The 24,923-nt window shown below is 28.4% G+C and overlaps 1 protein-coding gene across 1 annotated transcript in view; it reads right to left on the bottom strand.

Annotated features, from left to right (window-relative positions):
* LOC105366420 (uncharacterized) overlaps positions 1 to 24,923 on the bottom strand; it is a 41,198-nt gene that overhangs the window by 4,221 nt on the left and 12,054 nt on the right. Inside the window, exons 2-5 of the mRNA XM_011504866.1 lie at positions 8,275 to 8,507; positions 7,300 to 7,302; positions 3,429 to 3,579; positions 664 to 1,325 (exon numbers count right to left, since the gene is read on the bottom strand). Of these exons, the coding sequence (XP_011503168.1) occupies positions 664 to 1,325; positions 3,429 to 3,579; positions 7,300 to 7,302; positions 8,275 to 8,507 (1,049 nt within the window). The remainder of the gene's footprint in view (positions 1 to 663; positions 1,326 to 3,428; positions 3,580 to 7,299; positions 7,303 to 8,274; positions 8,508 to 24,923) is intronic.

Raw genomic sequence — 24,923 nt, 5'->3', positions numbered from 1 at the left:
CGGTAAGTTTTGAAGTAGATATAACGACCGGAAATCGAGGCTTCACTTTTAATTTAAAATATTTGCATAGGCTATGCATTGATTATATCGAAATGTCTAAAATAAAATAAACGTTACACGCATGTACGCTTTGCTACATATAAACTTAATAGCTTACAATAGGCTCAAGTAGTGGATTTATTATTTTATTTTTTCTAGTGTCATAACTCTTAGTAAATTTCAAATTTACTATATTTTACATTTTAAATATCCATTCTTAAAAGTTACATTAAATTTTATGCTGACATTATAGTTATTTTTCTTCACACGTGCAAAGAAATGACAATATGTTCAAACTGAATTCTTTTATAATTGAAGTTTACATAAATGAATGTATTACATTAAAAAGCAATGAAAACTGTCCAGCCACCTTAAGGGATTTATACAATTGGAATATTGCATTATTCGAAAATAAATTACACTGGCGAATATAAATGCTGTTAAATAATAGCGCACAGCTGATTTAATTGCAATCGTTTATTACGTTCGTTAATTTTATCGCTTACTCTAAGGTAATTCACAATGAATACACTATACAACCGATAATTAAACGCTCCTTTACTTAAAATTTCCGAAGTCCTGAAAGAAAGGAGCGGCTACAAAATTACTTCTTAATGCCAGTACCTTAACAAGTTCGGCGTTGTGATCAGGCACATCAAGCCCATTGCCATCAAACACGGGTATAATCCTCTTGGGTGTTGAGGCGCTGCGCTGCTGTATGCTCTCGGTAACGATAACATCATCGAACGGAAGTCTCTTTTCGGCGAACTCGAGCTTTCGCGAGTGGCGCCTCTCCAAGTTGGTGTTGTGCTCGTTCTGGTTTTCCACGCGATAGACTGTACCGTCAAGGGCTGGTAGCACCCTTATTCCAAATTTGGGCTGCTGGTGCTGCTGATGCTGGTGGTTGTGATGATGATAGCTGTTCTTGTTAACTATTTCCTCATGTCGGCGCTCTAGGCTTTGACTACCTGGTGTTGACTTGGTGGACTTTATGGTCGAGTCGTTTAGATCCGCGGTGAAGAGGCGCTTGGAGGCCAGATACTTGCGTCCCCCGGAACGTTCCTGCGATAAATCGGGTATAGATTGGCTGCGGTAGAGCGGGTGGCAGATGTGCGCGGGACTTGGACCAACACTCTTTTTTAAGAGAGTCGCTGGCTTCGAGCCCGAGCCGCCGCCGTTTTCCACCTCGAGCTCCACATCATAGGGCGATGCGTAGCTGAGGATCGTTAGTGCATCCTCGTAAACCATCGAGCGGAAGCTGATCTTTACGCTGCTAATACGGTCACCTATGGGGATGTAATGAAAGGCTATTATGAAGCAGCTAGTATGAAGTACGAGTGTAGCTTAATCTTAGAGAGCCCCAAGATGACATATGGCAATTTTAAGTGAATGTCAAATTAGCAGCGATCAGTAATAAATACGCCGTTAAATATGTTTAATTTTAATTTTTCGCTTTTAGCTATTATCGCTCTTGTTATCTTGGCATAGCCTTCTAGTTTTTAAGGATCCTCTGCGATGAAGTAGTGTATGCAAAAATGTCTTTTAACTGAGTCGAGTTAAAAATTTGACTGGGGGACGTGGTTTTTTGTTTTGTTAGAATTGTAATTTTATTTCAGAATATGACTTAATAACACGTATTGACGTATCATATTCGTTACAAAGTGGAAAGTGGAGAGTTATGGCGGACGTGCGACTTGAAATTAGCTCTGCTCTCTGTTTCTTATTTCATGGCTTAGCAGATTAGTTGAAAATATAAAGCACTGATAGAGAAATACAATTATCTTAGAAGTATGTTGTAGAGAAAACGAACTTTGTTATATATCAAAATAATTATAAAATTAATTATAAAAATACAAAAACGAACACACGTGAGTTGTTTTATGCAATGTTTTCTACAATTATATACTTTAAAAGATTTAGTAAGCCTTAAATATATGTAAATGTTAAACAAAGTTATTGTTGAAAACTATAGTATATTTTTTGACTTCGAAAATATCACGAAATGAATAATTAATGAAGTACTTGTACTTTATTTGATAAAGATAATTTCCATAATTTTTAAAATTGTTTAATCTTATTCGTTACTACGTTTTAACTGTTTACCGACTATTCTTTAGTATAACGTTAATGCGTTGCTTGAACAAAGCTAATTCAAATATAAAAATATTGTTTTTCTAATAAATGAGAAGTTAGTGTTTTTAATATTATTAACGATATAATGGATAAAATTTTACAAATTTGGGTGGATCAATGGATTATAATTTTAAAGATTTTTATAATACAGATAAATATTTCACTATAGATTTTTAGTAAAAAATGAAAAAGAAAGAATTATGAATAAGAAGAAATGAATGATTGTAATCTTCAGTATCAGCAACAACAGCAACAACAACAATAATACTAATAGTGATAATAATCTTTAAAAGTAACAAATAGTGAAAACTTTAATCATAAAAGATTTTAAAATTTAAAATCAGAAAAAGAAACGTTCTGATTTTCTTTTTTTTAGTATGCAATAAATTATATTGACCACACTAACTTGGACAATTAGTTATGCTTCTTACGTCATGCGTGTAATCGTTCTTTACTCATTTATTTACAACGACATAAAAAATTTTATACTTTGATTTAAGAAATCACAAAAACATTTATATTAATTCTTTAAAGGTTTTCTGGCTTTTATGAAAAAAGTTAAAGAATTAATTGCTGTACTGGATTTACAAATTTATTGGTAAAAATATGCTTGAACTTCTTTTCCATTTAGTATATATTTTTACTACATGTTAACAGCATTTGATGCAATAATGTTAAGTTATATTTTTGAATTTTTCTATTTGTATTGTATATATTTCATTATAATTATCAAATTATTTTATTACATATTTATTACATTTATAAGAATTGGAATTAAAGGAATTGTTAACTGATAATTGCGAATTCATAAAAATTAACATTTTTCATATTATGTAAGTATAGGAGATTTTACCCATTCCGAATTTAATTGATATTCTTTGAATGAACAAATAAACTTAAATCAATATTACATTCTTATTTTAATTTTTTCTTTTTACCTCAATAATCAGTTTTCCGATTGTATGTTGAGGCGAATAACAATAGGTAATTGCACACGTTAATCTCTTTCGCAATATGTAAAATACTTATCTAACATTAAACTAGCATTTTTCATCATTAAAACAAAAGCTGGTTTATTCAGAAGCTTCAAGTGTGAGCTGAAATAAAAATAACAGCTTACGTAAACTAATTTCATGAAAATTGGGTTGCTCATCAGTGGAAGCGCAATCGATACGACTGATACAAATAGATGCTTCCCAAGCAAAATTACAGGAATTTCTCGAACGAAGGCATAAAAGACGAAATGGCCAACTCACCTGGATGTATGTGCCCAGATTCGGAAGCAGGGCCACGATGCAGTAGATCCTTGACGAAGATGCCCTCGCGCATATTACCACAGACGTTGAAGCCAAGACCCGTGAAATCCCGGCTTCTCAACCCAACAACACTCACCTTCGTGGCCTTGGGCTGCAAGGCCATTGACAAAATTAGTAGTGATCACTTTGATTGTACACACTTTAATCGGCAAAATTTTTTATCTTTGATGAGTATCTGTGCTATGTGTACGCATCCGTATTATGATAATAATAAGTAAATAAAATATAAATATAAAAAGTAGATTCTATGAATTTTAAGTGCTCGGAAGAATTTGAGATATATACAATATTTACATTAAATTATTTCCTGTTGCGAGCTAGCTTTTTTATATGCGAAAGAAATGCTCGAAAGAATAATGTTTGACTTTTTATTTTTTAATTTTTTTAATTTATTTTCATTTTTGAATGTTAAAAGGTAGTTTGTAAATAGAGTTAAATTGAAGGGAAGTCGCTCGATACGAGTTGTTCATTGATAAATGGTCAATTGCTTCAAGGTTAATATTCATAGAAAATATCATGCTTCGTAATTCATAATTATTATATTTTACATAACTTCACATTGATATAATGAAATAACATTGATACGCGGTATGCCCAGAAATATTTGAATAAAGTTTTTGGAATTTGATCTTACTAAACAAGAACATTGATTTTTGACAATGTTAAAGTTTTCATGATTTCCATACGAGAAGGTACAATTTTACAAATGAAGTTATTCATTGAAAACAAATTGTAAAACTAATGAGTTTTTTATTTTTCTATATTAAAATATATATCTAAATATATATTGAAAACAAATTCTAGTGTAAATTTCATCATCATTAGATATATAAATTATATTAATATTATTCTAAATATAATTAAATTGAATTAACAGTGTAGCAACAGAAATTTATTACCTTGTTTGAAATCACTTTAAACCTATAATCAAGTTTAAAATTGTGATATAAGTGAATATTTTTGATTGATGAAAACATGTGATGACTTCATTTTTAAATTGATTCAATTATATAAGTTAATTATTAATATTTCAGCAAAAATTTGTTTATTAGCCGATTGGTTGAATCATATGCAATGTCGTTGTAAATATCCTTACAAAACTTTGGCAAGTATTTGAATTAAGAGCGAACCGTTTATCTTCGTTGGCTTGCGAAAGTGAAAATACAACAATTCAGTGCTTTATCATAAAAGGTGATTTACCTACGTATATGCTCAGCGGTAAAAGGCTGCTCGAAAGATCGAATAACAAGATACTGAAAACGCATAGTATCGAGAGAAATAAGAAATTATAGTGGAAGCCACTGCATTTCCATCATTTTGATTAAAAAATACATGAAAATTTTCTCTCATTTCACCGCAATGTAGAAAAATCAACTCGATTCACTAAATTTACTATAAGGCGTTTATTGTTTATATAGTTGGGACTTTTTATGGACTATTTACTTTGTTATTATTATATTGTAACATTCGAATTGAATAAATTACTGCAGCTAAAATTGTTGGCGAATATATAATGAATCATCAAAAATTAATATGTAGATTAAATTTTTATATAATGATAAAATAAAACCTTTTTTTCAATAGGGATGAACGAATAAATTTTGTATGAGTTGCATTAGATGTATGTGAATATGCGTTTTTGCGATATATTTGAATATTATTTACACTCATATGAAAAATCTCTATTTCAAACAGTTTTAAAAATGACTTTGAATGAAGATTTAGGAAATTCTTAAAAATGTTAATGTATTCCATAATTAAAGTTAATGAACAATTTTATTTTAATTGAAAATGTAACGTCAATACACAACGATTTCTGTTTAATTACTCACTTCAAAGTTTGAAAATGTGAAAATTCAAAAGAAATAATTAGAATTTTAATGCCATTTAAAATTGTAGGATAATATTAAGATTGTATGATCATTATTGTACGCTAAATTAGCAAATAATTTTATAAATTACAATTGTATATCCGAATCATATACTTAATCGTATTCTACTTTCAGAAGCCGTATGAAACAGCTTTACGGACTCTTTAGTTACTTAAATGAAATGCAAATCAGAATTTTGTAAATGTTTCTGTAAATGAATTGTAAATAATTTCTTACAATCTTCAGAGAATTTCTTTGTATTAATAGCGTAAATAAAATCAAGACTGACACCTATTTGAAAATGCTATTAAATTTTTATATTTGGCATTAAGCATATATATATATTTTTGTATATAGATACTTAATATTACTCTCAATTTAATAATGCTATTAAACTATTACGCATTGTCTAACTAATGCAAACACCTTTTATAGACTAAATCGTTTCTGATAATTTAATGCGTGATATTGTCTGATTTTGATTTCTATAGAAAATACATAATGAATAAATATATATAGAAAATACAATTAAATTACATTAATACACATTAATAAACAAAAATAATACAATGATATTGATTATAAATCCCATAGCTCTGTTAATACAAGCTAATGGATGAAGAAATATTATAAATTTTTATATAGCAATCGAAGCATATATTCGTTGGTTAAAACGGTAAGACAAGCTTTAACTATTTATCCATTTAAGATTGCTAAGAGGTGAAAAACAAATATTGATGATATTTTGAATGATTGTAGGAAGAAAATGTTGGATTATTGTTGAACAAAACTCTGAGGTTTCTACAAATGCAGTTGCAGATGACTCAGTTTTTATTTAAAGATTTCTCATCAGTACTTATACTTTTATCACTAATAACGAAAAAAATTTAATAATGAAGAGCACGAGCATATCAAAAATATTGTGGCGAAAATGAAAACACACAGGTTGTTCGAAATATACATATTGAATAACATCACGTTTTGTGCTATATTTCTTATGTGATCGATCGGTAAACTAAGAATAATTTACAAAAGGTATGACTATTTAATAAAATGTTCTTAAATTCCTAACATTTTTTTTAACTAGTCATGAAAGCACTTTCAAAAGTACGAGTAAGTAGAAACAAATAGATATAAATAGGATGAAGGCAAAAAGTGGGTAAATTTAAAACAATGAATGATAAAAACCAATTCAAATTTATCCGATTCTGAACGATAAAACGTAGAGTAATAAAATTAATTACTTGAAAATTTTAAATTTCTGGGCAATAATGGGATTCTATCATACTCATTATAGTTATAGAATAATTTAAATCTCTGTATTTGAGAAATAATTAGTTGATAAATAGCATGTTTCTTTAATACTGAAATTTGTTCTTAATAATTCTTAATTTATTCTGAAATACGAAAGTTCTAGGAATCAAAGTTAAATCGAATCAAATCAGTACCAATTGAGTCAATTGAAATAAATATGCCTTGACTAATAGTTCATAATCAATTATTAATAGCAGATAAATCACAATGCTTTCATTTAAAACTTTCATTGTAATATTATATAGTCGTCCCTATATTATTATGTACAATTTAAATCGAAATACATTAAAAAAAATTATGGTTTAGAGAAAATTTAAAAGATATTTGTTACTGTAATAAGGTTTGTAAAATTCATCCCTAAATTGTTCTCGGATATAAATAATTAATAATTTCGCAAAAATAATTGCGTATGACAATTTGTGGCGAACAATTTGAATAGTATGATTTATAGAATGTATATATAATGTGAAAATGTTAAGAATTTAAAAACAATTACATGTATAATAAAGATATTAACTATCTTTAAGAAAAAATAACATAAATAATGGTGTATATTCTTACACCTTTGCCTTCTAATTTATAATTCATCATAAATGAAATACATAATGTATTGAATTATTATTAACCATCTAAAACATGTAATTACATATTTTTTACAATTATGAAAATATTGTAAAATAAATGAAATATCAAAGTAAAAAAACCTTAAATTTTTAATAACACACAAAAAAGAATTAAAACTTTTAATTATACTTTCAGCACTCAATAAAGAATTATGAGCGATTTGAATCGACTACGAATGTTTTGGAAATTCTACATAACACAATGAAAATATTTACAATACAATGTCAACTGATATAATAAAATTATATTATATCCTATTATATTTCCTATCGATTACGATAGTTTGTGGGAAGTCGTAATATTATGGAAACATTATGTAATTTACATAATCATTCAAGTCTTTTACGAATGTATAATAGATTTGAGTGTTTGAAATATTCTACTCCCACTTTTTAATAATAAACTACGCAGCTGTTTATTATGAAGTATGTCTGGATGATAGTACGAAGAAGTATAATTAGATAAATTATAACATGATGCATTCAATTAAGCTTCAAACATTAACTATATGTTTGTCCATTTTACAAGGAAATAATTGTTTTACCATTTAAGAGAGACTTTCCACTTTAATATTTTTATTTACTTAATAGAACATTATAATAATGTATTTATGCACATAAATATGGACATTTGTTGTAGACTATAAAAGATAAAATAATTAAATGAGTTGGAAATTCACGTAGGTAAATTACAAACTTGAATCGAATAATATTGTAGAATAATGTATTATATCAAGTTCTTTATGCAGTAACGTTTCATGTTATAAAATTAGCCAAATGAAGTGAATCAGGATTGTAAAAGATTTATTTCCACAGCCATACCTAATTTTAATATAAAAAAACAATGTTCATGGTTTTCAATTAACGAGTTTCATAAAATATAAATGAAATAGTTGTCAAGCGTGCACGTACCTTAGGAAATCAAGAAAAAAAGCTAATTAAAATAACTAAGTTGTGCCTGGCACTTTTGTAACTCACCCCGAGGCAGGAGTCGTCGAGGGTGCGTCTTTTCTCGCTGCGGCCTATGTTCGACCAGGCTGTCGACCAGCGCCCGGCGTCCTTGGCAGTAGGCGTCGTCTCCGTCTGGCCGGCGAGGTTCGGTCGCTCTAGGCTGCGACCCACTGCTGGCGTGGTATCTTTAAAGCAAGGATTGTCAAAGGCGTAGGCCTCTTCGACGATTTCCGGGTCTGTCACCAGCACCAGATGTTTGCCTGAAATACGAATGTATGCGGCGCAATTAGCTTCTCGTCTGGATCGCGCGTGAATAAATATCGGGATAATGGTAATTCGAATATCGAAGAGACCTATTATTGTAATTTCTTGGTGCTTGGCCGTCTCATGCTATCAATAGCTATACCTATCTGGACAGAGCTTACGCGAGTTCGTAGAATACTGTTGTAACTTGGGTGCAGTTCTTTTTGCGCAAGATCTTGTTATTTAGAGGTTCTCTATATAGGGTCTACGTATATGGGGTTAACAGGTAGACCAGCTCTTAATTTCACAAGTACAAATAAGAGAGGGAATGAGTTTGTTTTATAGACAAACGGGTCTTGTCATCGGTAATTTCATGCATTTAGATATCAAGTATGGCTGACTTGTTTATAAAAATTTTATTCGTCAAGCTATGCCGCGTTTTATCTCAAAGTTAACATTGTAGGCTATTAAATCGAAAAATTGATAATTATCGTAATACATAGTTGATTAAATTTCCTTATTTATTTATTAATGATTTTATGATAAAATATAACTTTCCATACTCTATAGATTCTCTTTCATGTGAGCTATGGTCTTATCTCAGCTCGTCTCACCAACAGTAAAAGTATCCTGTTTATAACCAGTTTCATAGTGGATTTCTAGGGTTATTCGTAGAACAAAAATTTATTTGAAGGAAGCCTTGTTTCATGTTGCGAAAAAGTGACAAAGTTAATAAAGGCGAGTTTCCATGCTATTTATAATGAAATTTGAAAATTATTTGGAATTCACTGTATTTCTAGATTCTGCAACAAAGAACCCTTGCCTAAGCTATGAATTTGAATTACACAGACGAAATAATATTTATTATAGTTAATATTGAAACTACTGAAGATATCTTAAAATAAAACGAAATCGAGAATTAAATTGTTAAAGCACTGAAAATGAGAATGAAGTTAAATAATGTGAGATATACAGAAAAATAGAAGTAATTCGTAGTTAGTATAAGAAGTTTATATTTAATAATACGATGTATAAATTTTAATTCAGAATCGGTAGAAATCAATATCTTTATTAGGTATTTTTAAATATGTCCTTGATCGATTATTAATAATTTAATATATTAGATGCTCATTTAATTGTTTTCGAGACTTTCTTTATTATTTGATTTAAATATTTTACGTGATCGTGGTATGTGATAATATTTCGGTGAATAATGTTCAAATCAATTTCAATACCAGGAAAAATATGAGAACTGTAGCTACGGTTCGATCTTACATCATTTTTCATAACCTTGAAAAGAAAAGTTGATAAAAATCGTAATTGCTTGACAGACAATTGTTTTGAAAATGCCAATCGAGACACATAATTGTTTATTTTGTACAGATCGCGAGAAAGGAAGGAAGCCTCCTGGACGCGCGCGTCGTCGCATATAATTCGTAGCTTTAAAAATACGCTCGTGCGCCGACTGCCAAACATCCTCATTACGCTGCAGGGCGCGTCATCCCAGTACACAATTTGCTGATCCGCAAAAGGAGGGGAGCGGGAAGGACGAAGGCGATAGCGACAGGCCCATGTTTAGACACGACTCAGTGTACCTCGAAGGAAGGAAGCGCATTCTTGCCGAGAGGCGAGGAGTGTACCGCTATCTCTATCTCGGCACCTGTGTCTTCTAATGCCTGCTTAGGCATACTTCTAGGCATCCTTTTCTATTTCTTTTCTACCTCCCCCTACCTCCTTCACTTTCTCGTTGGCTTTCTCTCTCTCTCTCTCTCTCTCTCTCTCTCTCTCTCTCTCTGTAATTTTCATTAAACAAGCATATATTTATACTAGGTGTTGGAATAATGGGCCGTCCCGGAAAATAAGCGAGTATTTATGTGATTTCTTTGTTGCCGATAAAATAGAAGCAATTGTGCGAATTAAGTACTAGTAGTAGTGTCAACAACGACCTAGATTTTCATATTTTATCATGCGTTTCTAAAGTTACTGCCAGTTAGTCATACACGAAACTAATGCACTATTTTGTGTCTAATCTAAGTCATAAAGTCAAAAAAGAAAGCGGTAGTTGGAAGAATTCTATGAGTCGGTCATTTATTAGTATCTCATATCATACATCAACATGTGCGCTCATAAGATGGTACGGTGGTATGGCGCCATTTCATTTATTTAATATTCAATACAACTTTTTAACTATTTCTCGCTTCTGTCCTTAAACTGATTAACAATCTTATAGTTGTACGTGTAATGGATTTAAAGCAAATAAGGCAACTAATCTGAGCACGGCAATATTTCGAAAAGTGTTATATCTGTTATGTATGCACAGTATTTAAAATATGCTGAATAATATATACTATTATCCATGGGTTGTGGAAAGTAATTTTAATTTTGGACATATAATTAATAATTTACAAGTGTAGAAAAATCCAATTATTCTATTATATAATTTTTTAATTTGAAATTGAGAGAAATATATACAGGCAATTGAACATTACAAATAAGATTCTAGTATTTTTCTCTATTACATGCCCACTAAATGCATATTACACAATATTTGAAGAATGGAAAATTCCCTTTCCAACACTAATTTTCATTATTCTTAATACCGTTTTTATAATAATTCTTATAATTTATGCGATACATTATATTAACATACATTCTAATAAATTATTATAATACATATTAGATTTATGTCATTATAAATTAAGAAAGTTTTACCTTTTACGTGTTCTATATTTTTAAATATAACATGAATTTTATCTATTATATTAGAAACATAATTGAGGAATTTGTATTAAAATTAATTTGCATAATAACTAAAGTATTGTTGATCAAATCGTTTATTTATGTTTACACTAACTTTGTCATTTACGGAGCGTGTCCATAATTGATGTCTTTCTTAAACTACAGGTTTCTTCTAATAGAAATTAGGTTTATTTAAGATACGTAATTATTAATGCTGGTAATATTATCACTATACTTAATATTTTTTGCATTTTAGCATAACAATTGCTATTTTTGAATTGATTTATTGTAATAGACTTTTAAGAATCGACAATTGTAGTTATTTTTTACGCAGATGTTTATAACAAGTCAACAATTGTCGATTTTCGTGAATTTATTTGTAAATTTTTATGTGAAGAATGAAAAAATCCTATATATAACTCATAGGTGTTAAATCACGTCATCGCATTCAAGATATAATACTTTTCTGGAATTAGGAAATTACGGCTCATCTTAAATATAATATAAAATTTGTATAATATAAAATATATCAATAAATATCATTGTTATATTTACATGTTATATTTACATTTAATAAACACATAAAAATATATATTTTATTTGAATGAATGTATTATTCAGTTTTATAAAATAGTGAATATAAATAAAATGAAATATAGAACGTTGTAGTATTACGATTTTCAATATTCAACGACAGCAAACTTTTAAAATATATCCTACTCTATTAATTTATTTAAAATAATATTAATATAAACCTTTTAAAAATAGGCTTATTTATAAAATATGTAGTAGTCAATTTCTTTCATCAACTTTTAAAGAAATTAAGTAGAATTCAAATATTAAATTGGAGTGAATATAAAATGAACTATAAAATAAATTAGAAAATAAATAAAAAAAACTCGCATATTTTTAAATATTTAAATTATGAAGTATTAATATAATTTATAATAAATATATATAGTCTTATCATTCTTATTATTATTATAATATTATTATATTATATTATTCACATTTACTTATTAAAAGTTACATTTAAATATTAAATGATATTTTCTATTAGAATTTGTTAATTTATTATTATTATTATTATTATTAACCGAGCTTAACTACTATTTATGTATGCAATTAAATGGAGATTTACGGTTATTAATTTGTGTAGAAGTTTTCATTAAATTTCTCTGATATCTGTATATACTAATTTATATATATTATATAATTTGATATATAATTTAAATATAATTTATAAGAATACATAATTTAAATACATATTAATTAAAATAATTTATAATTATGATATGAACTCATGAACAAGGCTATAGATAAATATGAGTAACTGAGTAGATTTGTTATGTTTGTAAATATTGAAATGTATTATATATAATAATAATGATAATAATAATACTAATAAAGTAATTAAAAGGTCAAAAGTAATCAAAGATTGATTGTACTGCTTAATATAACGTAATTGATGTTTTAAATTTATTTCTTAATTTTTCTTTTTATCTAAAAAAATCTTTAATTTAATATAAAAGTATTATAGATAATTAAAGAATTTTTATTTCGTGAAACGAAGCAAATTTGATGAAAAAGGTAGTATCTTAAATAAATTTTTCAAAAATGTATTAGATTGTGATAATAATATGCCACGTTTTGTTACTGCAAACTGTAAGAAAAAGATAATTTGTCAAACATGAAAATTGAACAGTACACTAATATATTATATTTGAAATGTAATTATTTTTTAAATATCAAGCTTCAACGTTTTTTGTGAAAAAAAATATAGATAATAATTTTACAAAATCATATAAAATATAAACAATATATTTTCAGTATTCAAAATTTTAACAAATCATTGACTATATTTTATATATCATAATATGGCAAATTATATTATTTAAATTATTTAAAAAATCTATTAAAAGATGACTATACTTTAAATTATTATAATAAAAAAATTATATATTTATTAATATTAAAATTAAAGTTATAAATTACTTTATTCCATGTTGCCTTCATATAAATAATTACAAACGTTATAATAATTTATAAAGTGCATAAATTTGTTGCGAGAAGAAAACGTGGGAACTGATTTTTATTATACTTAAGAAAAAGCACAGATAATACTTGGGTAAATTCGTAAAACGCAAAACACTCATTTGTACATTAATTTTATGCGAATATAATCTTTAATAAGTAATGTAATTTTGAAAATAATATAGAATTCTGGATGCAATGCAGCAAATACATAATTAATTTTAAAAGATTTTTCATATTTATAATCTCTACACTATGAGAAAATCGGATTAATAAAAACAATCGAAAATATAAGTATTTAATTATTTCTACGCATTGTTTTTTAAAAACATGTTTAATAAATAGATTTTACAGAGGCGAAAGATTAAAGTTAGTTTGTAGCTTAATTATATTTATACGTTGTTTTGAATTTTGCAAAATAAAGATGTTTTTCTATACGTCATTTTGTGTATCATTCATTGAACAGAAAATTCCTAAATTTTTTCACACTCCTAAATATGTATCATTTTTGCAGCTACCATGTAATATTCCCATTTAAACAACTCTTATTCAGCAGACTTGATTCACATCCATTTTCGTAAGTCACTAGAACCCATAAAATACGAAATAGGCTGTTTCAGTAAATCACGAAAGATTCATGGACGGAATAGTATTCGTCATCGTGCTGCAGGTGCCAGTGACATCAGCCAAATCAAGAAATTTTGCCGCATTTTTTAGCAATGGTGAGACATCAACGAATTACAGATCAAATTCCATTATTTTTTCCCTCGCTCTTTTCCATTTATATAAAAAAGAGAGGGAGATTGAGATAGAGCAGCGGCTAGAGAGAGAGAGAGAGAGAGAGAGAGAGAGAGAGAGAGAGAATCGCATAATCGGTGGTATGTAAGAGAGAGAGAGAGAGAGAGAGAGAGAGAGAGAATCGCATAATCGGTGGTATGTAGGTGAATGCTGCGCAAACTAGTACGAACGTTTGTCGGCTCGAGGCATCGAAGGGAGTGCAGAGAAAAAGACGTTTTACGCCTTTGAAAGAGACGCCAATGGGCGCATACCATGGACGCCAAGGTGATCTGCCTTGCTTCTCTTTCCTTCTTCCTTCGCCTGACGCTCTTTTTACAATGAGAGCCGAGTCTTCGTCCGATCCTACGGCGTTCCCTCTCTCGAGCCCCTCCCCCACCATTGACCAGACCTCATCCGCCCAATTCCCGCTGCTCCTCTTTTTCTTTTCCTCTCTTTCTCTTTCTCGTTTCTTTACTATACGTTCTTTACTGATATCGTTCATCAATTTTCTTAGATATTACTTTTGTGCAACACAGTTCATCATCACCACTAATGTCATTATTATCGTAATGAAACCACTCACTTTTCTCTCTCTCTCTTTCTCCATTTCTTCGTCTTACTTTTTATCATATTTTTATTAATTATATTGAAACAATTGTGTGATGACGTATGATTTATATTTATGAGTCTGAAATCGACCTTTTCAGAATGTTTGAATAGATTAACCTTTGAGAGATATAAAGGAGATTTATATTGTGAAATGAAAGAAATTAAAATTTTATACTTTAATAGATTGTGGCTTTTATGCCTGATTTTTACACATAAAAATACTATAGTAAGGCATATATCAGTGCGGCAGTCGATTTTCTTTTTCTATCGTCAAATTTGTAATAGAAATTAAATTAAAAGCTGTGCACAGGTGAAATATCGAGTCTAAAAAATCTCGGTGGATGACTAAGGAGATCGATATTATTCAAAAGCGGTAGCAAATTGCCGTTACGAATAACGTTATCGTAATAGTATCATCTACGACTCGCTTACATTCTTTACTATATAATAGAAGTGACGTAATGTTGAATAAAGGATTAGGGCGCTAGGGATGCGCTATCATAAAACACTTTCTGTTTCGCTAATTTACATATTGCATTGACACGATTGACCAGCAGCGACGGATTTGAATATTGCGTCTGTAACGTTAAAGTTCTTATGGATTAAAAAAGTTCCTCATTTTCTTTACAACACTGATTATAAAAAAGGCGAGCTTAAATTTGTTCGTTTTGATTTGTTATTATCAAGAAACTATAAGCTTGAGAGATAGTTTAAGGAACGTGAAAAACTCCTGGTCATGGGTGTAATGTTCACTGATTAGTAATATACGTATTTTAAAAGTACGCCATCCTTTTTTAATAACGGTCTGGAGATTAATTCAATGGAGATGATCATTTCATTTATTTAATATTATAATGCGTAAAAAGTAGCATCAATCATTATTTTTTGCGTTACTTATAAATGAAGGCACTAGCGATACCTTTTTACGTGTGATTTTTGCCATTCTGATTAATTATTAATGGTCGAATGACTTTATAAGTAATTATTTATAATGTACAAAGTCAGTTATTATTTGGACTTAATAAAAACGGTCGATTCAATCACTTAAAAATATCTTCAATTTTTCTTTTGTATTCTGTGCGATATTCTTTGGCATTGTTTATCAATTAAACTGGTAAATTAGATCTTATCTCTTATTATTTATTTTTTATTTATATATTTATATTATATTTTTTATAAATCTAAATTTGATTTTATGTATTAAAAATTTACATTGTAATGACTTATTTTATAGTAGTTATAAACATTAATTGGTTCAAATTTTTTTATTTTTGAAATTGTAATATTAGTACAATTTAATTATTACTATTTAGTCTAATGCTTTTGTTTTTGCACTGGTTGCAATATAATTTTTTACTTAAGTCATGAAGTAAATCAACCTTTAAAAAAAAGTTTTCTAAATCTAATGATATACCACAGAACTTTATTCTTGTTACATACTTTTTTAAAATGAAATAATTGCAATTATTGTTTTCTCAAATCTTATAATATCTATTAATTTGATAGATTTTGTAGATAATATTAATACATTTTCCATCGATTGTCTTGAATAAAGCATACTTCATAAAGCACACATAAATAAATGGTAAAAATAAATTTTACATAAATCAAATTTTTTTTCATTTGGAAGAGCTTATTGATGACACAATAGGTGCGCCGAGCCTTGGATTATTATTTGTCATTTTATGTCATCTTAGGCAATCTTTATTTATATAGAAAGTCAGATAATGAAATTATGAACAATTTATGGAACAAGCTATGGAATATGGAGTATATTTCAATTCAGTTAAAAATCTTAGAAAGCCTTACTTGAATTCTTGCGATTACAAGTATAAATTATCCATTAATTGAATGGATTTAAAAAGCACATATCAGTTTCAGCGAAATGTCAGTGATCCATTCACATGCGTATATGCCTTTGAGATCCTATGGTTTATATATTCACATTCCGACATTGCGGGTAAATTTGTAAAGTTATTAAAAGCGTAATAGTCCGCAATTGGTAATCGAAGAATAAAATAATGCGTGGGCAAGGCAACGATGTGCACGAGACAGACTCCTTATAAAAAACATTGATTAGTCACAACGTCGTCGCCCACATAATATTAAAAGCTCTGTCGCGTAAGCAAACTTTTTTTTCTTTTCCTCTTCGTAATTGCGCGTCTGCTGGAAGTAAATTCTTATGCAACGCAATGGACAGCTTTGTATAATGCGCAAAGTTTTGAAATATTTGCATAACCTTTTTACACAATTCCGTGTCTTTATCTTTTATGCCGTTTCTATAAAATAGCAATAATTATGAGCTGCAATACCAATGCTATATTACATATAAATAAAGTCTAAAATTGATCGTTAGTCCCCTACGAACCCGAAAATTCAACCTCGATTCGTTCGCTCTATTAACCTCCTTGTATAGGAAAACAAGCACAGCTGTTTGGAACTGCATAGTGAATGGCTTGGATACTTCTTGGGAATTTCGAGATGAGAGAACCAAATTGGGTACAATTGCGCAAGCGTGACGTCTTTTGCTAAACGTATTGTTCGATGTTTTGCTAAAGGTGCGCCGCAAGCGGAAAAACACCTTGATGAGAGAAAATGTCAAGCATTTGTGATGGCTCGAAAAAAAGTTTCAGGTGTGAAGGCCATGACGATTTTATTGGAATTCTAACGTACTCATTTCAAATTCCATTCTAAGTAATTTTTGTTTGATAGTTTTAAAAGATGTGTTTCTCCTTTTTTTATTTATTGCACGAATATATCATTAGGAATTTTTTAAAACCATGCTCTAATAAAACTATATGAACCTGTTATTATTTTAAAGATTGAATATAAAAAATAATAGTATCACAATGTGATATTTATATCATGTAATATTTTGAACGATTTGATTAATTTTCAATTATTCTCTATAAGTGGAAATGGAAATTATAAATGTCATTTAAACATAAGTTTTATCTTTATACTTTATTTAAGGTTAGATATGATTTTCAAAATAATTAAAAATAATTTAAATCATAAATAGATATACTGAATCGTTACATTCATTTATTTTACTCTTTCAACATAAAAATTACAATATTCATCTTTTTTAGTTAAAGTTTTTTTGTGAATGCGATAAAATACTTCCCATAAATGGACTATAAAATCTAAATATTTTCGTAAGAAATTCATATATTAAAATTCGAATCCATATCTCAAACTCACAAATTCTGTTACTCCTACAAGCATACATATTGCGACATCATAATATGCATAGACTAAATAAAAAGCAAAAGACATGTCAAGACAAAAATCAACTCTTGCTTATAGATCTGCAAGTCAAATTATTATTGAATCACAGTAAATAAATTGGTAACATGTATAATGTGTAGACCTTTTTCAACCAATTAACACAAGGATTGATAGAGAATGGCGATGAGTTCATTTTGTCTTGTATTGAGAAAATTAGGAAAAATCACTAAGTGCGCTCGTCTTGTGTGTGCGTAACGTCACGCTTAGTGCTTGACAATTGTGACCAAGTTTCGAAAGTTGATGACAAGATGAACAAAACCGACCAAACACTGCGTATAATTTTTAAAACATTCATAAATCGAAAGTTATTTATTTATAATTACTTTATTTAGAATTATTACAAAAAGGATATAAAATTCAATCATTGAAATTTATATGATAAATTTGTTTCACTTCTTCTTATAATTTTATTATTTAATAGTATCTGCTTTATTGAGGAATGAAGCAAAAAGGCTTATCTTTGTAAATGTACAGAAGTCGGTCGAATAGCAATTTCTTCGTTAGGATAATTACTTTAGAATAGGTAATGAATAATTGATTTGGAGAGAAATATATAGAAATAAAAAAACGACTATAAATGTAGAAATATACAGGCCCTTCTTAATTATTATCAAGTTTAATAAGAATTAACTATTAGGCGGCTAATATTAGACGTCCTCGAGCATAATATATTTACGTACGTGTAATGTTCATTGTATTCGCATTTACTTTGGATGAAAAAATTACGTCATTGAAAATCAGAATCAAATCTTTTAAACAATTTTATTTGTAAAAGCGAAGGTGTAAGTAGCAATAAATACTAAAAGTATAATTGATCGGATATTCAACTTTTTAAAATTATAACACATCAGTCCGCTAATTTTGTCATCAATTAAAAATTTTATAATTTGTAAACAAAGTTATACAAGCATTTGAATCCCGTGATAAAAATCGCTGCACGTTGTTATCCAGGCGAAAAATTCTCTCAGATAAAAAAAAAAATATATATATATATATATATGTATATACGATACTGAAATTCAAAGATTGGGTGATTTTAGAGGACGAAGGACCGAAGGCTGGTAAATAAAAATAAGGTCACGATTTAAAATCTCTCCGAGGTCTGTGCTTGTATCATGTAATAATACACCGTAGGCCATGGTATAAGTAATACGACGAAGCTCATCATTTTATTACAGATCGCTTAGATTTTATCGCTCCGTATGCATCTCATACTACGTGTTTGCTCGTATTGGTTTCACAAAAATCGCAGTATGCGAGTGCATTTTGAGTAATATCTCTAGAGCTGTTCTTGTGGAAATTATAGGTACTGTGAAATAAGCAAGATTTAAACTTTTTTAACATTATCATTCTTTATCTATGCTTTTGTTTGTCGATATATTGCCGCACCCGCTTTTGAGTAATGCGACGCCAATGAACTGATAGTTACCTACCTAAGAAAATCTATTATTGTACATTTCAGCTAAGCCTCAGTCAACCGAAATTCATACATATATATTTCCAGTTATTGTTCTTATATCTATTTAAATTATTATGTTGTTGTTGAAAATACTGTCAATTCTTTATACAATTTTGAAAAGATACGTTTCATAGATTTCTAATTAATTGTATGCTATCGAAAGTAATTGTTTTTTATAAGCGCGGGTGATCTACATTTTGTAAAAGACTCAAATAGAATTGTTTGGAAGGTCATTGATCGACATTGATATAAAATACATGTTCATGGACGAGAGCCGAGCAGTTAAGTATGGCTTTATTTTAAATGCAAAATCCAAGATGTATTTCAAGCATAAAATTAAGCCAAAGCTTTAATTACCTGAAATTTGAATAAATTTCGAATTACTGAAATTGCACTTGTAATTATTGTCGGCATGTAAAGTCGATGTTAGCGAATGAAAAATAAAGAGAAGAGGCGTAAAACGAGGGTCGAAAAGCATGGAAGAGCTCACCTGAGCTGTGCAAATTCAATTACCATAACAATTTACAGGGAATAAGATCAGAATTATGCTTTCTTATTAAAACACGACTAGCATGGAAATAACGGCTCAGTATCAGCTGATGACGATGGAAACTCCTACGGAAAAACAATAGGAAACGATGCAAGGACATGGCCCGAGGTGAAGGTCAATGTTCACATGCTCACACAATCATATGCTCACTTAACTCTCCTGAGAAAGAGTACGAAAGAGTATTGAGTAAAAGGGGAATATATATATAGAAAGAGGGAGAGAGAGACATAAAGGACGCAAAATGGATACAAGAAAAAGGGAGGAAGTTGTAAATATATATTGGGTGTCGACCGATATTGTCCAATCATTATCATCCAAGAATGAAATCACGTGTCACTGCACGCGAAAGGCAAATTCATTACTGTTGGCATTTATTGTGAATTCACACAATTACTGATATGTATATTTATTTATTAAATTTAATACTAAATCACATGAAAATTATTTTATCATAGCGGCGTTCGAGAATTTTTTGCATTGAATAAGCAAGTTTATTAACACGCATTTTTTTAATTATGTACGGCCGTAAAAAGATGGCTTAGAGATTAATTTTTTCTATTCGTCCTACTTTTTCAATATCATCTAATTATTTTAATTACAGATCATAAGTTTATATTGTACTTAAATTGGTACATGTTAACATTTTTATAATAGGTAATACAAGCATATATTTCGATAATTATTTTTTTTTTAAATGCATTTATTAGTTAAAGATTTTTTTTTAGTTATGAGTGAATAATTGAGTTGGTAGTATTTTTAAAAAGAATAATGTGTCATTCTATAATATATCACTGTACAATATATAATCGTAAATATTATTCGTTGATACAAGTGCTACCAATTGATTGATCTTTACTTACGGACGAATTTAAATTAGTCATCTAATATATAAATTTGATCTTGCTTCAGAGTTTTTATATCATGCAAGTATTACTTGAATTGCCGAATACGCAAGCTCAATTAAATTATAACATTTAAACGGATATACGAAAGTAACGAGTGAACGTTTATGAGATAAAATGAAGAATGTTTTATACGATTGTTTACTTATGGGCAACAAGCCAGAGGAAAACAACTATGATTATGTAGAAAAATGAGGCGTGGCATCTACGAACTAGTATCTTATGTCTATTCTTGAAAGGATTCTACAATCGTACTATTAAGCTTTTTACAACAATTTGTTCTGAAAACCAAACGACAAATTCATGGTGTTATAAAGCATCTAGCATTACGATAGCAATGGATTCTGTATAGAGTTATAGGTAATGTTTCGTTTGAATTTGTCAGTTGTCATTTTAGTTTTTTAAAAGATTCAAGACATTCAATTTCACAAATATTATTTTTGCACCATTTATTCGCTCGCAGATCGTTGTATAATGCATCGGATGATTTTGGTGATGTAAGCTATATTATCTTGCACATTGCAAGAATACAAGCGCTGGAATTTGATTCCGCCTCATTACGTAAAAACGTCTTCGCGATTAAATATTGTTTTTTTCCGGCGAATTATATGTTGGAACTAGACGATTACTTAACCTTCGGGCACATTTTCATTCGCGAATATACAAAAGGCAACGATTTAGCTGAGGCGGCAAGCATTCGTATAATGAAAAGCCTACTAGGATCGAACGAATCGCAAAATGAAATAAATTTCTACTTTGACATATATTGATTTTTTTTTTATCTTGTTTTTAAATGTTCATATCATTCTTTCAGCTTAATACACAAATATTTTATTATATGAAATATACATTGTCATGGATAATAGATAGATAAATAAATGTATGCACACATACATATCCACATTAGTATATTATATTTATATATTCGATCTCATAATCTTTATATTTTCTTCTGAACAGATAAGATACGGCATTTTTGCATAGATTATTACGTGAGCTAATATTTTGAGAATGTTATTTTGTACTTATGATAGCAAGTTTCGTAATTTTTTTTTGTTTTTATCAAACGTAAAAAAGTTAGAATAATTAGTTTGAAGTGTAATGTCATAATCGTAAAGTAGAAATTCACGGAATTGGAAAATACACAAATAAAGATTTTGTTGTAAAATTGGCTTAACAATTAATAATTTTTGTTTTTTTACAATTAAGAAATGTTCAAAAAGCATTTGCCAAGAGTTTTAACTAAAATAGTTATGAAGAGACATATTATTAAGTGCTTTGTGGTACTTTAAAATCTTTTCGAACATGGAGTACTGTAACGAATGGAAATAAAATATGATTATACTACTTCTGTTAGTAGCTTTTATAAATAACTAACAAATGTTTTTTAATTTTAAGAAATATTATGAACAATGGTTGTAACGAAATATGTTTTACTAATTTTTATTTTTAGATAATTTAATATTGATAACAGAAGATAAAACTTGAAAAATAATTAATGCTGCATAAAAATTCATGGTTATTTAATATTTCGAGAAATTGAAATATTTTAATGCACATTTTGAAATGGAAAACTTAAATTTTTTTTTTAATTTGAAAACACTGTAGTTCGTACAATTTATATGCAAATTTATTTTATATATAAAATGTAACTGTTGATATAAAGATGCAATATTTAATATTATTATCCGTTTAATATTTTTTTCTAAAGTCGTTCAAAATATTTTAATAAGATTCGTGGTGTGAATCAGGACGATTACTTTCAATTATAGTAAGTATTGATTCAAGTTTAATATTTATTTGGATTTCTTTGTTTCTATCAATCTATAATTTCATATTTTTCTGTCTTTCTTTATAACAAGCTAGAGTACTTTATGCACAAACATTTACCTAACACAGAAAATAAATAACATCATATGCGCAGTTTGAAAACATTTATAAGAAGTTTGATATTCGTATATTTGTTAATAGCGGATCACTTCGTATCTATAATAGCTTATAATAAATGCATTTAAAATTTATGACGTTTCAGTTTTTTGGACGATAAGCGATAAGTCTGCATAAGCATATTAAACTTGTTATATAAATGATTATAATTTATATATGTAAATAAATAATAAAATAATAATAGATTCAATAATAAAGCACATTATTTAAAAATTCTTGATTCTTTTATTAACAATTTTTTTACCAATTTTATTTTGCAAATATTAATTAAAATTTTATTACTTGAACATTTAAAAAAAATATAAATTTTAAATTACAATATAATGGTTTAAAATGTCAAATTCCGTAATGACATAAACCAACTGTATTAAATAATAATAAATGAATAAAATAATTAAATAATATTAATTAAATAATAATTGTTATAGATTTAACGATAGATTTATCGAAATAACACAAAAATAACAAAAATAAGTTTTTTGACTGAATCTTATATCACAGTATTTTACTTTAAGTGCAAATGCATCGAAGAATAACGAGGGCAACTGATATATATATATAGTTTCTAAGAACATATGAAATTAAACAAAATAATTCATAAACGAGATATATGATCTTACCTGTGAATTTATATATATTGCTTTGATTGCATTGTAATTTTTCAACGAAAATGTGTTGTATTTACCGCAATAGTTCAGGTATTGGAACGATAAATAATATAATATCTGCAGAACAATTATACGGAGAAATTTATTAATTACCGATTGGTTTTAGTTTCTATCAATTCAGAAAAAAAATTGAACACGAAAGTAATTTTCAATCGTATATTGAACTGTCAGAATCTTTAATTGTCATTTTCATAATGATTCAATTTTTTCACAATAACAAAATATAAATAAAAAATAAAATAAAATAGGAAAATAAAATAAATTAGGAAAATAAAATAAATTAAGAAAATAAAATAAATTAAGGAAATAAAATAAAACAAGAAAATAAAAAAATTAGAAAAATAAACGAATTATTTTTCCTTTTTAAGATTCATCAAGTTTGTATGTCTAGAGGTGCTAAATGCTAACATCGTTCAAAATGCATCGGTGAGCATACATTTCACGAATAATTTAAAATGATTTTAAACAACGAATAAACTATGTTCTTAATTCTAAATTTACATTCCATTTCCATCTTGCAGTTTTTAATAGCTAACGACACACGACATATCAGGACAAACGAACTCTAAATCTCAAGTGCTACATACGATATTTGCTTCCGTTTGACTCTCACTTAATGTGTCGATTTTATTAATTGTAAGACAGTGTCTTATTGCTGATAACGGAGACAAAACTATTATATAACCAAAGAATGATAATCATTTTCATTGATGAATGTAGATTTCTAAGAAAGATAAAGATTGTGGAATGGCTTACGAATAATCATAACTCCTTGGTTTGAACCATTTTTTTCACCAAATTTTATATTTGAAGGTAATATCTCACACTACTGAAGACTCGCACATCTTACAATTATGGTTTACTCGCTGAGCCACAGTTTAAAGGTTTAGCGATTATACAATATGCCCCGATATGAATGAAAATGCACGTGATTAGATATTTCTATTTAATGTCCTATTTTTGTCGATTCTACAAACTTAAACAAATTATTGGATTTTATGTACAGAAATATCATTATCAATTTTCCAATATATAATTTTGACTTGTTAATTTCCTACTTTTAGAAAGATCGTAAAGTTTCGATAATATTTGAAGACACCTGGCGACAGTGCTTGTATTGTTTTGCAAACAATGGATCGACCCGTAGAGACCAACAGGAAAATGGCGTTTGGCTTCGATAAAAGGTCCCTGGTCAGTTAGATTTTGCAATCGTTTTATCCTAATCATATAAGACAAGTGAGTTAGGTATCATAGGTTAGTGATAGATTACCCAGCATTGTGCTAGCTAAGGGATTCTCTTCTGTAAAAGAAAAATTAAGTGATAAAATTATAATAGATGGACGACTTATTAATATTCTAAAAATAAAAATAATGTAGTTCATTTTATTTATAATTAATACATTTATTATGATATTTTCCGAATCCCAACTCCATATTATCATACAATATATTATTGC

Source organism: Ceratosolen solmsi, unplaced genomic scaffold (genome assembly GCF_000503995.2).
Source record: "Ceratosolen solmsi marchali unplaced genomic scaffold, CerSol_1.0 scaffold10, whole genome shotgun sequence".
Classification (NCBI taxonomy): Eukaryota; Metazoa; Arthropoda; class Insecta; order Hymenoptera; family Agaonidae; genus Ceratosolen; species Ceratosolen solmsi.
The sequence above is the reverse complement of the archived record's forward strand: the minus strand, read 5'-3'. Positions and strand labels throughout refer to the sequence as shown.